Source organism: Molothrus ater, chromosome 12 (genome assembly GCF_012460135.2).
Source record: "Molothrus ater isolate BHLD 08-10-18 breed brown headed cowbird chromosome 12, BPBGC_Mater_1.1, whole genome shotgun sequence".
Lineage (NCBI taxonomy): Eukaryota > Metazoa > Chordata > Aves > Passeriformes > Icteridae > Molothrus > Molothrus ater.
In genome coordinates this window covers 20,944,558-20,962,356 of record NC_050489.2, presented here as the reverse complement: position 1 = coordinate 20,962,356, position 17,799 = coordinate 20,944,558, and the positions used below count along the sequence as shown (strand labels likewise).

The 17,799-nt window shown below is 52.0% G+C and overlaps 1 protein-coding gene across 1 annotated transcript in view; it reads right to left on the bottom strand.

Annotated features, from left to right (window-relative positions):
* Window positions 1-6,194: 6,194 nt before the first annotated feature.
* ZFHX3 (zinc finger homeobox 3) overlaps window positions 6,195-17,799 on the bottom strand; it is a 130,385-nt gene continuing 118,780 nt past the window's right edge. Inside the window, exons 9-10 of the mRNA XM_036390195.2 lie at window positions 12,155-17,596; window positions 6,195-9,434 (exon numbers count right to left, since the gene is read on the bottom strand). Coding sequence (XP_036246088.1) covers window positions 7,834-9,434; window positions 12,155-17,596 — 7,043 coding nt within the window. The 3' untranslated portion in view covers window positions 6,195-7,833. The remainder of the gene's footprint in view (window positions 9,435-12,154; window positions 17,597-17,799) is intronic.

The window sequence follows — 17,799 nt, the reverse complement described above, 5'->3', positions numbered from 1 at the left end:
GCGCTTTGTGTTTTTGTTCAGCGGGCTGTGAAAATGGGTAGTAATGAAAATACAGAATTTTTATCTTTGCCTCATTATTTAAAAAAAAAAGGACAGAAATCCTTGATAAGGCCTCCCTGGTAGAGGACAGTGGGGGAGCAGCCTTCTTTTCCCCACATTGTGGGGATGATGGGCTCAGCGGGGCTGGGGTTGAGGGATGGCCCTCAGCCTGGTGGCAGGGACTGGTGATAGAGCTGGCAGCTCCGTGCTGCCATAACACGCAGGGCTGAGCTGACACACCATGGCCCCACTCCTTTCATCATCCTTCCAGAATGCCCAGGTGCTCTTCTGCTGCTGAGAGCAAGCAAGTATCTTTACACATTTTGCCATCACCTCCCTGCGCTGCTCCCCGGGGCTGGTGGGCACAGGTCCCTGGCACTGGGGGAGTGCTGAGCCCGGCCTGGAGGGGCTGAGGCAGCGCTGGGAGAGGTGCCAGAGCTCCACTTCACTCACTCCACAGCCTCCCCAGAGCCCCACGGCATGAGAGGGTGACTGCCAGGGACAGAGCCAGGGCCTGGCTTTGGAGTGTGCACACGGGTTTCCATCTTGCCTCCACCTCTCTCAGATGGGGAGCTGCTGGGAGCAACTCCCTGCGAGCAGAGCATGGAGAGCTGCTTTGCCTTGTGCTGTCCCAGCAGGAAGGCCCTGAAGTGGTCAGGGGAACCCGCTGGTGTGTGCCAGCGACCTTTCTGTGCCGCAGTGAACCTGCCCTGGCGCAGAGCAGCTTTGCAGGTGTGCTCCCAGAAGCTGTCTGCCTGCCCAGAGCCGAGTCCCAGCCTCACAGAACCCGGCAAGAGTGGCACAAGGCAATCAATCCATGGTCTCAATCCTGTGTTTGTCCCCCGGGCACTCCCTGACCCTGGGCACACAGAGGAGCCCCCTCCAGCTCACTGGGGCGTGGCAGGGCCCAGGGACACATGGCAGGGCTGGCCATGCCCCGTGTCCCCCCTCCCCGGCTGAGTGCGCTGATCATGGTGCTGCTGGAGCAGGAGGGACACGGTCACACAATGAACACCGAATTGCTGCTTAAAAAGGAGGCTGTCACTGCCCTGCCAAAACACTGAGCATTCCCCACACACATCAGCCTGACTGGGTGGTGAAACGAGGCTTTGCCTTCTCTCTGCCCCGATGATAATCTTCTGACAATTCTCATTTGGCACTGACTTTCCTCACTCTCTCAGTGTGCCAAGCTCTGTGCCTCGGCTGTGGTAGGGGCCAACCCCACTGACCCACTGCTGCAGCCACAAGCTGTGCTGGGTGGCACCAGTGGCTCGGGAGGGTGGGAGCACTGGACAGGAAGGTGTGGGCACTGTGCACACGCGCGTGTGTGCACGCGTGTGCAGCTGTGTGCTTGTGCACGCCTCTGTGTGTGCGGGTGTGTACCCAGCCTGGCCAGCAGTGCTTTGGCTGAAAACCCCCTCCCCCATGCTGAGAAAAGACCCTTTTTTGCTGTGACAATTCAATATAATTGAAAGTTTGCTTAGGAAAGAGAGTCTTTTTAACAGAACATGCTCACAGCCGAATCGATATGAATTATACGGCACAGAAGATGCCTAGGGTATTAAAACATTAATTAAGTAACATCATGCTCCCATCTAACCAAGAGCACAATACCATTTATAGGTACTGCTGTCTGCTCTCTGGGGCAGTGTGAAGTCTCTCCTCTATCACCGCAGAGGCTGGGGGAGACCTGGAGATCCCTGGGCTGTGGCTCCTTCCCAGCTCAGGCAGGCACCGTCCCTCGGGGTGGGACAGTGGGCACGGCCAGGTGCCCCCTGCCCTGTGTGGCCTGTGTGGAAGGGGCCCCATGACTGCATGGCTGTCTCTTGTTCCTGTGGTGCTGCCACCCTGCTGCCACCTCTGCCCTGCTGGGGCTTGGGGTGACAGCTGGGTCCTGCGGGGGACAAGCCACCAGGGCCAGCCCCACACAGCCTGGCCAAGGGGTCGTGACTTGGACTCGTGGAAGGTGCCAGCAGCTGAGCACCGACCTGCCCCGGGGAGCCCAGCCGTGGCTGTGCCCATGCAGCAGCGGCTGGATTAGCTCACATCAGCCCGGGGACCAACACACTGATTCCGCAAAACACCAAAATAGAAAGTCATTGGAGTGAAATCAGTGTCTTCACCACATCCCCTCTGGCAGAGCGTTAATTAAAATGACTCTCTAGTGCTTTAGATCATCAGGTGTACCTTGTTAACGAGCTTGGAACAGAGAACCAGCTCCACACTGGAGTTGAAGCACTGGTGAGTTAACCCTTCCCCACTGCGGGCACAGCCCGGCCTGGTGGCAGTTTGCAGCACATCCAGCCGTGCTGGGGATGCCTCAGCAGCCTTGCAGCGTCCTTCAGCCCAGGTGGGCACGGGACCCTGCCGGGGCCCTCTGCAGGGGTGGTGTCACTGCAGCCTCTGCACTGTGCCTGGGATGAGCTCCCGGGGCTCTGCCGGGTCCCTCCAGCTGGAAATGCAGCTCCAAACCATCGGCCAGGCACGTCCTGCCATGGTTGTATAAATATGCATTTTTTGGCCTGTAAGAGTGCACTAGTGAGAGCTGAATCTCTTTGAGATGATGGCAATGAAAGGTCATTAAAAATCACTCCCAGCCTTCTCTTACCAGAATCACAGCATGGAAAAACCTTTTTATTCCTGTCAGAGGTTTGCACAATTCCCATGGATGGGCTGCTCTGTGCAGGATGCTGCGCAGAGGTTTTTAGTTTGCAGCTTGTGCAGCTACTCGAGGCCATTTACACCTTCCTGAACATAACGAGGCACTTCCTCAAGTGTGGCTGTTTTACAGTGGAATTCAACCCAAGAATAAATAGCAATGTTATATAATAAACTTACAAAGTAGCCGGTCTAGGAACAGGAGAAATGTTAATGCAGTGCAGTGCAAACACCAGTAGCAGGAGGGTCACATTGGCGACCCTGTCACTGCCGCAGTCCTGTCTGCCTGTTAAAAAGGCAGGATGGAGTTTTCCTATTAAGAAAACCCCAGCCAGCTGAGAGACAATCCAGATTCTCATCTGCTTAGGCTCATGCCAGAGGAACAGTGCCCAAGCCAGGGACAGGACTGGGCAGCCTGGACAGAAGAGTTTGCAGAGTCCTGGGCTGCAGCGAGTCCAGGTGCACTGGGGCTCGCCCTCCTGGGTGCCCATGGGGCAGAGGTCGCCTCTGGGGGCTGCTCCCGGGGCAGGGCTGGGGCAGCTACACCGCAGCATCATGGGGACCTCGGTGATTTTGACACACTTTGTAATTCAGGGCCTGTGGAGCCCAGGTCAGTCAGTATGAATGTTAGCCAAGGAATGCTCCACACCCCTGGGAGCTGTCAGATTTCCTCCCTGTGCCCTCTGCTCTGCTGGAGACCACGGAGCTCAGCCCCTCTCCCGCGGAGGGGGAGGAAGCCCCTCGCTGTCCTGGCAACTGCACCAGGGACACCCATACTGGCAGATGCTTGTCCCACCTGCGGTGGTGGGTGTAAATTATTTATCACGGTGGTTATAAATTAGAGATGAGCTGTGGCCCCTGTGACTCCTTTTGGATGTGGTCCCTGTTAGTGGATTTCAAGCCTTTTCTGCTGCAAGGGGCAATTTTTGGCAAGAGAATTGTGTACTGAACACTCAGCAGTTCCTCTGGGTTCCCTCCCTGCTGCACAGGGAGTGCAGTGAATTGCCACTTACCTACTTACCTGCATCTTCTTTTGATTTATCAGCAGAAACAGATGTGATTTTTTTAGTTCACAGGTTTCAGGATGGACCATCAAGGCATTGCACTTTCCCTTGAACCGTTCACTACAGAACCATGCCCAGAATCCTTCTGCAGTCATTTAATAAAATTAAATGCACTTTTCATGTCCTTTTCACACACGGAGCATCCCAAAGCTGCAGTACAGGTGACGCTGCTTGGCTCATTGCTTCCACTGGCAGGGGAACTCACGGCAGCAGCCCAGGCACTGCGGCCCTGGTGGGAGGGACAGGGCCAGCGGGGCACGAGGACACGTGTGCGGGCACGGGCTCTGTGGCAGTGCCCACCTGCGACAGGTGCGCCCTGCTGAGCCACGCCACACCGTGCCACGTGGCACACACCCACCCGACACGGACCCAGCACCGCACACGCGGGACAGTGACACTAGAGCTTTTGCTCATTTTTTTTTTTAATGTATCACAATGAGCAGGAAACATACGTGATGAAATAGTTCCAAAGGAGTATATTCAATTACCATCTACAGTCAACTCAACTATGACAACAAAGTCTTTTGTGACAAGTTTTTTAAAGTTTTGAAAGTTCCATGTGGTTTGTTTCTGTCAGTCTCATGTATTTTGGTACAGTTCGAGATCAGCATTGTTACAGTAACAAAAAAGCTAACAAGACTACAGTATAGAAAAACACCAAGAACATCATTTTTGGTTTCACTTGCTCTAGTTTTTGTACATTGCAAAGGCTGTTCATAACCCTCTTCACCTCATTTATGCTTTCTGTTCTACTGAAACTCGCCCCCCCCCAAATAAAACCAAAAAAATAGCAAAGTTTTGTTTCACAGTGGGCAGTATCAGCGCCAACCAACCGACCAACCAACAATCAAGCAACCGACCGACTGACCGACCAACCAACCGACCGACCGACCAACCGACCCAACTTCTGCTTCTATTTAAAAGCTTTTATTTATTTTTTAAAGCAAAATATATTTTGGTGAGCGTGCTGGCTGTGTCCACCCACCTTGTCCCCCACCAGCCCCAGGTGGCCCCGCACACCCCTGATGCTTCTCTTTATTCTCAATTGTATGAAACTTTGGCCATCTTCACCACTTAAAAAAGCTTTTTATTAAAAATAAAACAGAAACCCACTTAATGCTAAGTTTGAAGTGTTTTCCTCGTGCCCAGCCTGGCCCTGCCCTGCCGCTTGCTGGAAAGGCCACGCGTGGGCTGGGGGTGGCGCGAGGCTGGCGTGGGGTCCCCGCGCGGCCGCGCTGCAGGAGGAGGAGGAGGAGGAGGAGGAGGAGGAGGCAACCTCGCACAGAAAGAGTCTCTAGAAACATTTAGAAAAAATACAAGGAAATGAATTTATAAAACCTTTTAGTGGGTGGGAAGGAGGAGGGGGAAGGAGGAGAGAGAAATTGCACTATGACCAAGCAATATAATTAAAAAACCGAAACAAAACAAGACATAAGAAAAGGATTTCCAAAAGAGACCTTGCAGAATTGGACAGATAAAGCTTGTGTTAAACTGGGAACTGGCATCACAGAGAGAATCCAAAACAAAACAAAACAAAAAAATTTCTATATGATACAGACAGAGTAACATACAACAGTTAAATGGCAAAAAATATATATATATATATTTCATAGAATTACAAACAAGATAAAATAATGGAAAAAAAAAACTGTACAACTTTAGAATTTAAAAAATGTTCATCTCAAACACAGGGAGAAATACAAGAACTTCTGTTAAAGAAAACAGTTTGTTAAAACAGCAAACGCTCCATGGGTACGTGGTTCTGTTTTTGACACCTTATGCTACAGCTGGGTCCCGGGAGGAACATCCGGTGGTTCGCGCTTTAGTATCAACTACTTAAAAAACAATTAAAAAAGGAATTTGCACTGTGCATTAGCCTAGTCAGAAATATGTACAACAGTTCAGGATCTAGTCTTTCGTCAAACTAAAACCAAAACTCCATAAAAATATAAGTGTCCCGCTAGAAACCGAACCCGCGCTCAGACGCTGCAGTCTCTCGGGGAGGCGGCGAGCGGCTTCGGCCCGGGGAGGAGCAGCCGAGGCGGCGGGAGGAACCTGCGTTCACAGTCTTCCAAGTTCCCTTTTGAAGCAGGAGGAGGATGATGATGGTGGGCAGAAGGCTCTCGTGCTTTCGGGCAGAGGAAACATGGCGGAAAGAGGTTGTTTCTGTTGGCATTTGGTTATGGAAGGGAACAGCAAAGTATCTACGTCTCCAAAAATCTACATTTTAGCAGCATAAAGTTTTCCTTTCAAAGTCTGGGCCACTTGAGGTGCATGCGGGCTGGGGGGGCCGGGGGGCTCTGGGCCTCCCTGAGCCTGGCACCCGGTGCTGCCACTGAGAGATCTTGGAAAGAGAAACCTGCCTGGGGTGCACTGGGTGCTCACTAAGAGTTGTCTCTCTGCTTGCAGAAGAAGCACAGATAACAACCTCGGTACGTTTTTTTATTCTTTATTTAAACTTAGACTTGTTTGTTTAAATCAGAAACAAATTCTCAAGTAAAAAGAATCCTTTTTGCTCATTCTGCACCAGTGGTGAAGGGTATGTCTTTGGATTTTATTTAAAGCATGAATTTTCTTTTAGAGAAAAAAATGTAACAAAACCTTTTTTTTTTTTTTTCAAAAGAAGGAACAGAGTGCAGCCTAATTACACAAACAGAACCGATGCTCAGAGGTCAGGAACAGAGTCTTTGAAGCATTTACAAAATGAGTAAAGGAATAGGGGAAGAAAAAGAGAAGAAAAAAAGAGAAACGGAAAATAAGAATAAAATAAGTGCACAAGGGTAACAGACATAGGTAAATCGCATGTATATGCCTTAAAAAGTTTCAAACCCCCAACAAAAAATATTCTGCAAGGGATCCTACTGACCCCCAAAACCCTTTGAACTTCTTTCTTTAGTTTTTATAAAATAATTATGCAACCACCCTCTAAGAAATGAAGGTAGCGACCATAAGTGGAAGATTACAGGATGGGGACGGGGATAAAGGTACAAAGGGGAGAAAAGCTCAGGCGAGTCGATGGATCGCAATCTATCTGTCTAGGAATGAACAAGACAACATCAAATGAGAAGCCGTCAGCTGGACCATACAAAAGCTAAATGTACACAAAAGGGTTTTTTCTTTTAAATCTACCATACTGCTTCAGTTCATTTCCAATGCAACAATCTACTCAACACCAAAAATGGTCATATCTATCATAAATACAGAAAGTCAGTTGTTTTAAAACTTATTTTTTTAAGCTCCAAGTCCTCAACACTCTTTGTGTGGTTTTTTTTTTTTTTTCTGAAAAGTGGGAGTGCTTAACTTTTCCCCTTGGAATTGGCTTCAGCAGAAAAAGCTACCCTTAGAATCCCCGAAAAGCTAAAGCAGTTCACATTGTTTTTCTCTTGAATACTTTCTGCCCATTTTAAATTAACAAAACCCCCCCCCCAAAAACCAAAAAAACAACAACAAAAAAATCCTTTTCTGGAACAAAACCAAACCAAAACAAAACCCCCAAAACAAACGAAAGAAATTATATATATATGTATATATATATATATATATATATAAAACAATGATTCTGAAAACAGAACAAAGTGTGAGCGATTGACCTGAGAATAAAAAGACATTACATTTCTTTTTTCTTTTAGCAAGCCATTGGTATCTGAATGCTAAGATAGCAAGAAATTTAAAACTGTCTCCAGGTGGGCTGCTTTCCCATACAGCGCTGCCGGGCTCTGCTGTGCTATCGACGGGGGATCAGACGGGGCAATGTACAGGGGTGCGAGCTCCGCAGGCGCCAGGAGGCAGCACGGCCTTCGTCTCCCAGACCAACAGTACCTTCCAGAGGACAAATGTAACAGATTTTTTTTTCTTTTTTTAAGTTTTATTTTATTAAAAGGAAAGGAAAAAAGAAATGTAAAACCCACCGGCATCGTTATATGGGAAAACAACCCACGCTTTTTCTTTTTTTCTTTTTTCTTTTTTTTTTTTTTTGGTTAGAAGCTTTGGAATTGCAGTTAGTCTATTTTTGAAATTGGTTTGTTATTAACTTTTTTTATTTAAATTCATTTTCATTGTTCATCTTCAAAGCTTACAATCTGAAGGTGTCCATTCCTATGCTAGCTAGACCACTGTCCTTAGGGCAGCCGGGGTCCTGGGGCCCCTCCGCCGGGCTCGCCGGTCCATCTGACTTTTGGCTAAGATCCGTGTCAGACTCCTCCGAATAGTCGTCTGTTGGCATCGAGGGCTGAACCCCTGAGGTGCTGCATGAACTTGAGGTAACCGTTGAAGATGAGGAGAGAGGAGGGAAGGGCGGCGTTGTTGGCGGCCCTGGCGGGGCGCGGGGGGCGGCCGGGGGCCAGGGCTTTCTGGAGGCGTGGGGGGAAGCCGGGGGGGGCCGGGGGGGCGGGGGGCTGTCGTTTGAGTGAGCGGCCGACTGCGAGGTAGATGCGGTGCTGGGGTCGGGGGGGCAGGCAGAGTGAGGTAATAGACTGGGGTGCTCTTTGGCGTTTCTTGCTGCTCTTGTGATTGTTCGATGTTTGTGCGGGGCTGACTCGAGATGCTGACTGAGGGCTTCGTCCCCACACACCGTGCTCTCGCACGCCACGCACTGGTACGAGCCGCTGCCCTGGCCGCTGCCCGTGGGCACGTGAAGCACCATCTCATGCAGGTTCGCCACAGACTGGCCGAAGAAGCAGAGGGACTTCAGGTGGTCGCTGGCCGCCTCCTGGTCGCCGAAGCACGCCTGGCACTTGCGGCAGACCAGCTTGTACTGCACCTTTGGGACAATGAAAGGGTCGCAGAGCGAGTCCGCGCCCTTGCCTTCCGCTTCAGGCTCTTCTTGGGGTTTGGGCAGGAGGGGGGACACCTCGCGGGGTGCGTTCTTCTGCTCTTCTTGCTTGGGGGGTTCTTTGGCAGGGTCTTTGTCCGGGGTGGCAGCCCCCGTGGGGACGGGGGTTTGGCTTCCTTTGGGCTGCTGCGGTTTCTGCTGCTGCTGCTGCTGCTGCTGTTGCTGCTGCTGCTGCTGCTGTTGCTGCTGCTGCTGCTGTCGCTGCTGCTGCTGCAATGCCTCCTGCAGACTCTGCTGGTATTGCTGGTACTGCTGCAGCAGTGAGCCAGGAGACAGCCCCAGCAGCGCCTGTGACAGTGCAGGGCTGTAGGGGAACAGCCCCTCCATCCCATACATGGGCTGCAGGTACCCGCTCTGCAGGGCGCCAGGGATCTGTGGGGCGTAGTAGGGGGAAAAGCCGGGGACGAAGTAAGGAAGGAACTGGCTGGTCAGCAAGGTGGTGGGGTCCGAATTCAGGGCGGCCTGCAGCGCCTGGAGCTGGGCGGGCTCCACCGCGTACTCCATGGTGGGCAGCGGGGCCGCCAGGGTGCCTGCCGGTGCCTCCCCCTTCTCCTTCTTGGGCCCTGGCAGGGTGTCCCCCTTCCCCTTGGGTGCCTTCTCCTTCTCTTTTGCCTTCTCGCTCTCCTTCTCCTTGCGCTGTGCGGGGGGCGGCTGCTGCGGCGGCAGCTGCGGGGTCGTGGCTGGCGGCTGCTGCGGGGCCACGGCCGCCGTGGCCTGGGCTGGGGTGGGTGAGCTCAGCGCGGCCGGGGGCTGCTTATTTGGTAATCCAGAGGTGGGGAGGCCGGGTGAAGGGACGCTTGTGCTGGGCAGGCCCATCAGGTTGGGTTTGGGAGAAGTTAAAGCTGCAAGAGGGAGAGAGAGGTGAAAAGTCACTTAGTGCTGGGCAGGCAAAAACCATGAGGACGGTGACCCCAGTCCACCCCACAACCTGGAACCTCCACTTCCTCTGTATGAGGGCAGCCACCAGCCTGAGCTGATGCGTTGCTGCAGCAGCACAGGTCAGAGAGCCCATCCCTGCTGCCACTCCCTCTGGAAAATGGCCCCTGTCCCACCCCACAGGCCCCGCATGGAGGGGACATGCACCCTCAGCCCCCACTGCCTTGGCTGCACTGCCCAGAGGCACTGACTGTGTGATGGGGACACCCACCAGCACCCAGGGTGCCCAGCACAGCTGTTTTCCTGGCTCCTCTGAAATTCCCAAATCATTAACACTCCTGTCAGCATCTGCTCTAATGGGCCCTTGGGCCAAAGGACTCCAGCAGCAGGATAGTGCTACAACAAAGGGTGAGAACGCTCAACACTGCTCATCTTGCAGAAATCTCCACAGATTGGGAAGCCCCAGTCATGGCAACTGGAGACAGAACAGGCTAAACTTAATTTATTTTGTCCTTATTAAGCTGATGTTCATGAATCCACAAACCTTTGAAGCAACTCTTTTCTTCCTTCCCTTCCTTCCCTCCTCCCTCCCTCCCTCCTGTCCATCCATCCTTCCCTCTAATGCCAGGGGCTCTGGATGCTCAGCTTCTGAGCAATTCCAGAGTTTATGTGGTGTTCAGTCATCTCCCCTAGGCGTAAGCATTGTGTTTTGGGTGGAATTAAAATTGTAGTGATGCTTCCTCATTAAGGAGATAGATTAATGGTGGAATGTGGAGCTTGTCCTTCTTCCCGACAGGAGGAACAGCCACTAACAACCCTGTCCCTGGTGCCAATTTCTGCTGTCACAGAGGCTGGGAGTGAGAGGAGTGTGGCTCCTGGAGTCACCTCCATCAGTCATGGCTGCTGCAGCTGGCAAATATGCTCCTGAAGAGGAACATTTTGCTTGGCAACTCCCGTGATGCCGTGTGGAAAAAAACCCCCCAAAATAAAGCTCCAATACCCTGCTGGCACAGCCCTGTACATTCCCCAGCTCCTGAGCAGATCCTGCTGTAAAACCCAAGAGCAAAACCCGACCAGTCTGTAACAAACCTGAGTCCCAGCACTGCAGCAGGGGCTGCTCAGAGACCAGCCTGGCAGGAGCAGTGGCGGCGCCTGGGACCAGTCCTGGAGACATGGTGACTTTTATTTTAGGTTGTGCTGCCAAGGAGCAGCAGGAGGGCTGCAAAGAGGGTGGCTGCAGCGGGGAGGGTTCAGCCATGGCTGACCCAAACCCTTCTGAAACCTGTGTCTGCTCCTGAGGGGGCGCTGGGACAGGAATGATTTGTGACGACAGGACAGGTATGGAATGAGGCTCCAAGCAGTGGCCCTGGAGAGCTTGGATAAGGGCATGCTATATGTGGACACCACTGAAATGGATGTTTCCCAGCTGAACATCCCTGAGAGGTTCAAGTGAAGGAGCAGGAGGTAATTCAGTGTTCCTGGATGCATGGCCTTATCTGCTCTGACAGGCCCGGAGCTGCCGTGGCCTGACCTTTGGAGCTTTATCTAAAGGCCACAAACAGACTGTTTGACTTTCTAAACAGTTCAGTCCTGTCTAGGCAGTCACTGACAGCATTTAAGATTCATCAGATGCAGTCCCGTCTCCCCAGGACACATCCTGGGCTTTGGAGAAAAATAAAAGCAACAATATGGACTGAAATGCAAAAAAGTAATTTTAGTTTTTGTTACAAACTTGGGGCACTAAGCAAACAGTGCAGCAGAGCAACCTGTGACAGGGTGATGATATGATTTGCCAAAGAGATGCTTCTGGCCTTGAAACAAGTGCTTTGAAACAAGATCTGTGGTGAGAAGGGTGACATAGAAAACCCCTCGCATGTGCAGGGGCCCTTTAGACACGTAATGAAACAAGGCCTTTGGATCACATTTTTTAGGTCACTGCTGGTCATTGAGCTGCATTTTCCACCGCCAGTGTTTGCTACATGGCTTAGACTTTCCACCTATCCATGCGGTACAAAGGAAAGGAGCACTCTCAAAAGATGAAGTCCAGCATCTGAGATTAGACCACCCAAATAATTATGACAAATTTCATTTTTATGTAGCATTGTTAAGAAAAATCTTATTAAAATACAAACTAGATTTGTCCCACAACCACACCATCTCTTGTTGAGGACATGCTTTCAGGTCATACCCAGCCATTACTCAAAACTGATCCTCAGCTGCATTGGGATTTGTCCCAGAGTTCACCTCAGGGACACATAAAGACGCTCTGGGCATCTGTCACCAGTGCTACCACACACACCACACCTTTCCCTAGAAACAGTTTGGATTTTTGAATGCTTGGGATGGCACCACATAAACTGAATGTCAAAAGGAATAATGAACACTGTATTCAGCACATTAGTCATTCTGTTACACTGGATAAATCTTCTATATTCCACTTCCTTAAAGGAGCTTCAGGATTTCTACACAGGGATATGCATCATGTCTAGATGTTGGTCTAGTTCAGACTTTGCTATCCCTCAGTTCAGGAATTAGATAAAATACCTACTGCTTGTTTGCTGTGAAGTCAACATGCTGAACTAGCAGGCCAGGAATCCTGTTATCAGTCATTCCTGAGGGAACAACTCCTTGTGCTAGGTATGTGCCAAGTGCAGGTGTGCCTAAGCAGGGCAGCAGCCGTACCCACCTGTGTTGGATGGAGTGAAGCCAGGTAGGGATGGGCTGTTGAGGCCTGGGAGCAGGACTGGAGGGATGCCCTGTAGCGCAGGGTACGCAGCAGGAAGGTTCAGAGCTTGCAGGGGCGTGTTGTCAAACATGCCTTGCTGTTGAGCTGCCAGACCAAGAACCTCGTTGGCTTTTTTGATTCGGTCCAGCTCCTGCTGAGCCATCAACTGACGTACAGTGGCTGGGTCAAAATACTCCTTTTCCTTATCCAACTGACTTCCAATGGTTTCTTTAACTTTGGAGATATGCTGTTGAGAGAAGATATGGTCACGTACAGACAGCCGAGCGCTGTACTTGATGCCACACAAAGTGCACTCTGTTTTGGGTCCCTCGTAACTTGTTTGGTTTATACCAAAATGCTTGGCCATGCTGAGTTTTGACTTCTTCTCTTTCGCCCTCGCATTCTGGAACCAGACCTGAACAACTCTCTTTGGCAGTCCAATGTCATTGCCCAGGACCTCACACTCCAGCATGGTCGGTGTCCTGTAGTCATTAAAGCATGACTTAAGAACCTTGAGCTGGAGATTGGTCATCTGAGTGCGAAAGCGTTTCTGCCCGGGCCGGTCCCCGCTTTCGCCAGACTTGCTGGCTGAACCGCTGGCGCCAGGGCTGGGCGAGCAGGGGTCTGCAAGGCTGGAGGTTTCACTGTAGTCCACGGTACCTTCATTGTCGTACTCTTTGCTGTAGAAGCTGGGAGCTGGGCTGACCAGGCCAGAAGACAGACGATCTTCATATTCGGACATTGCTATCATGGCTGCTTTAGTCAGACCTTCGCCGGGCCCTGATGTGGATTTGGTTTCGGTTGCAATCCCTGTTGCACTGTCGTTGTCTGCGTTCCCTTCGTCTCCTGTGGTCGTGTCTGTGATTGCAGTGTTGACGGAAGAGCAGTCATCGTTGTCCAGCTTTGTCTGGTCAAAGTTCAAATTGACTGAGGACATGGAGGGACTCTCAAAGTCTTCAACCCCTTCCACCTTAATGGAAGATGGACTCAGCAGGGTTCTGGGTGACAGTTCCATACTCTTGTTCACCGGGGAGAGGGGAACGCTCTGTCCGTCACTGCTGGTTGGTGGCATGTGGGAGAAGCTGGCTCCATCAAAGATGTCTCCCTTCATCTGGAGCCCCCCGTCGCAGTCCAGGAGCATAGCAGACAGCGTCAGGTTGTACCCAGCTCGCTTGGCCTCGTGCCAGTGGCGGGAGCGGATGTGAGCTTCCAGAGCTGTCTTTGCTTTGAAGAGAGCTCGGCAGAAGGGACACCGTCGATGGGCCTGGGCAGGCCCCACAGCTCTGAACTGCCCCTTTCTCTCTCGTGCACGGGTGTTCTGGAACCAAACCTGTACCACGCGCTTCTTCAAGCCCACCTCGTGTGCAATGTGATCCAGCATCTTCCGTGTGGGGTTGGAGTCCAGCAAGTACTTCTGGTACAGGATTTCCAGCTGCTCAGGGGTAATGGTTGTCCTTAGACGCTTATCCCTTTGGGGCTCTTCTCCCCCAGTCCCACTGTCATTCTCTCCAGGGCTTGCACTGGCCTTTTCCTCCAGCTTTCTCTTCAGCGTGTTCATGGTGGATGTGGGAGTCGATGGTGAGGTGGCTGAGCTTGCTGGAATCTGTGGTAATGTTCCAGACAGCAGCTGGCTTGCCAGTAGTGGGTTACTGGGATCAAAAAGCATGAATGGCATATCCAGTGTTCTGTCCAGGAACGGGGGGTGGATAAACTGGTTCTGTGCACTCAGGAAATGGAGCTGCTGATGCTCTTGCCAATGCTCAAAGGAAGGAAATGCCAGTTTACACTGGTCACACTGATATGGGATTAGCTGAGGAGGTAGGTTTGCCAGCTGCTGAGGGGTGGATGTGTGAATGGGTTTGAGGGAGAGGTGTGAGAGCTGAGATGGACTTGGACTTGACTGTGACAAGGAGCACTGAGGGGGCTGAGGAGGAGGTGGCTGTTGCAGTGAAGAGGGGGAGGATAACTGTGAAATCTTTTGGTGTGCTGAACTTGTCTTTTGTTCTCCTTGGTCCTGTTGCTGCTGAGGCTCTTGCTTTGGTTGCACTTGCTTCTCTTGGGTTTGGTTTTGCTGTGTACTTGGAGGTTCAGACTGCTTTGGTTTCTCATCTGTAGCTTCTGCTTTAGAACTAAAGGTGGAGGAATCGTCTGCCTCTGCCGTGAGCTGCAGAAGAGCTGAGGAGGTTGCATTGGCTGAAGATGTAGGTGTGCTGTACGCTTGTGAGGGCATCGGGGTGCTGCAGGAGGAACTGGTTGGAGTCAAGAGCTCTATTGCATCCATAGAGTCTTCGTTCTGGCTATCGTCCTGTCCATCCTCATCCTCATCTTTGTAACAAAGCTTTTTCTGGTGTTTAATGAGATCAAAAATGCGCTGAAAGACCAGACTGCACTTTTTGCACTGGTAGTTCAAGTTGCTTGTTCTAATGTACCTGTCATTTGTGAGCTCCCGTCGCTCCCCGTCTTTGCCTTCTCCCTGATTCTCATAGTTTTTCCTAGCTTTCTGACGGGCATTCTGAAACCACACCACTATAACACGTGTTGGGAGGTTCAGCAAGTTAGAAAGCTGCTCAAATTCATCATCCTTTGGGTAAGCATTGGCATCAAAGAAGTCTTGCAGGACTCTGAGCTGGTAGTCAGTAAAACGTGTCCGAGAGGACCGCTTGCTTCCCCAGTACTCTTGCTTTTGGGGCTCTGGAGAAGGAGGCCGTGAGTCGATCTTCAGCTCTTCCAGACTGGTAATGGGAGGGTTGCTGAAGTTGTATGGGGAGTCCTTGTTGCGTTGGCGCTCCTTGAACAGGGTGTTTCTGAACCAGTGCTTGATCACCTTCTGGGGCAATCCAGATTTGTCTGCCATCTCTTTGATCTGCTCCTCACTTGGGGAATTGTTAATGTCAAAATACTGCCGAAGGACTCTGAGCTGGTCATCGGTGATCCGTGTGCGTGGCCTCTTGTTCTGCTGCTGCTGGAGAAGGCTGGGGTTGAGCTGATGCTGGTACAGCTGGGCCAGGTCGGCGGGCAGGGGGTCGACGGGGCCCAGCTGAGGCGGCAGCTGTGCTGGCAGCGTCTGCAGGGGCATGGTTTGCATCATGAGTGGTGAGAAGATGGGGAGCTCCATAGGCATGGAGAGCTGGGTGAGCGGCACGGAGGGCTGTGCCGGAGCGATGGTGGGAGAGGTGATGGGTGGGGCCGAGGTGGGGATGGCAGGAGCAGCAGCGGGCTGAGGAGGGGCGGGGGGCAGCGGCGGCGGCGGCGGCGGCGGCTCCGGGGTCTGCGGCCGCAGCGGGTACAGCTTGTCGTAGTGTTCTCTGTATTGTTTGGCAAACCGCTCTAACTGCTTGAAGGGAAAGTAATGTTGGTGAACGTGCTCTTGGTGGCTCTTCAGGATGAGGATGTTTGAGAAGAATTTGCCACATGTATCGCACTCCAGCTTTTCCAAGTTCTCACCTTGCTCTGTCTTCCCGTTTTTCTTCTGCCCCTTTTGCTTGTTCTCGTTGTACTGAATGACGAGCTCAAAGCCAAAGTTTTCCAGCAAGGCTTTGGTGGCGTTGCCCCTCGCGTCGGAAGCAATCCGTGGAGGCAGTATGGAGGGCTCTGAACTGCTGCCTGGCACAAAGTCCTTCTTCTCTTTGGGCTTTAAGTTATCAGGAAGAGACTCCTTCAGTGTTACGTTATTGTCTCCCCTCTCTGTGCTTTCCCTTTCCCGTGGGGTTTCTTTATCTTTCTCCTTCACTATAGATTTATTCTTCTTCTCTGGGTGCTGGCTCTGCTGTAGTAGGACGGAGTGGGGTTGTGACAAGGACAGCTGACCTTGCTGCTGCTGCAAGAGCTGTGGATGGCTCTGCTGAGGGAGCTGAACTTGTGCCTTCAGGTCCTCCAGCAAACTTGGACCCGTCCCAGTCAATGTCAGTGCACCACTGGTGACAGGCAAGCTGACTTCTGGATTGAGCTGGAACTCAGCACTGGGGATGTAGAATGGGAACAGAAGATGCTGCTGCTGCTGCAGCTGCAGAAGGGTCTCAGTGGTCATTGGAAAGTGCGGCAAAAGTGCTGGGTTGAAGAGCTGGGACTGCAGGAGAGCAGCTTGCTGCTGCAGCTCCTGCTGCAGGTGGGCCTGGACCTGTGCCTGTGCCAAGGTTTGAGCTTGCTGCTGCTGCTGCTGCTGCTGCTGCTGCTGCTGCTGTTGCTGCTGCTGCTGCCTGGATGCAATCATGTCTGCCAGCTTCTTGCGGTTCACCTCTTTGGGCTCTGCAGGGGAGGAGATGTTAGTGCTTACGGCGTTACCCAAGGGAGGAATTCCCACACTGTCACTGGAGACCTGGTTGAGTAGGCTGGGAATGGGAGCGGTGCCTGAAGTGCTCGTGCTGGTGGCTGCAAAGGCATTGCTGTTGCTGGCACTCACAGGGCTCGGTGTGGACGAGCCCAGGGAGAGGCTGCTGCTGCTGCTGCTGTTGCCAGCTCCGTTGCTGCTGCTGCTGGCCGCCTCCAGCTTGGCCGCGCGAGCCTTGGTCTGGTGCAGGACAGACCTCATGTGGATCTCCAGCGTGGAGCTCTGGCTGTAGGCCACGTTGCAGGTGTTACACTTGAAAGGTTTGTTGTCTGGGCTGCTGGTAGGCTCAGGCTGCCCAGTAGCAGACTCTTGGAGGGCTCGTTTCAGTTTATGCAGATGAGAAACAGAATTGTAATGTACCAGGAGAATGTTCTTCTGTGTGAAGGATTCCTTGCAGACTGTGCACTTGTATGGGCGAGATGGATCTAGAAATTTCTCCATAGTGAAGTTAGGGCCCTTCCTGAAGGGTAAGGCCCTTTTTGGTTCTGAGCCAGAGTCCTCTTGCACTGACCCCGAATCGCTGCCTGTTGGGCTCTGCTTATCTTCCAGGTCGCTCTCTTCTTCCTTATCTTCCTCGACTATTATTGAGTGGTCCTCGGCAAGTGAGGGGTCACCCATAGCGAGGAGGTCCCCGTTGACCAAGAGGCCACCGTACAGCTGCTGAATGTCAGCCTCACTCAGCTCCAGGTGGCTGGTTTCCAGGTGCTTCTTCAGGGCCTGGAAGGTGCGGAAGCTGCGCTGGCAGAGGCAGCACATGGTGGCTGCCCGGATGACGTGGTACTGGGAGTGCAGCTGCAGCTTCTCAATGGTTTTGAAGGCCAGGCTGCACTGGTTGCAGCGGTACTTGTAGACGTGGCGGTCAGAGACCGGCAGCTGCGGCCGCTTGGCGTGGACGTCATTGAAGTGTGTCTGCAGGGCTGCTGAGCTCTTGAACACCTGGCTGCAGCCCTTCTTCCAGCACAGGAAGCCAGAGTCCTCCCGGGCAGCGCTCGGATCAGCTGGAGCGGGCTTGGGGTCTCCACTGTGTTCTGCGCTGTCCGATGACAAAAGGGTCTTCCCCACATCTTCAGAGATCTCTGTGAAAACAGAATTAGAGAAAAGCCAAAAATTACACCAGCACACCATGGCAGATCAACACCCCCTTTCAGTCCTGAATACTCTGTGATTTTGATCTCCAACATGACAAGTATTTCTAACATTTCTCCTCTATCTTCATTCATTTGTTTCAATACCAGCCCATTAACCTCATCATGGCCCATTGCATAAACCTACACAATTT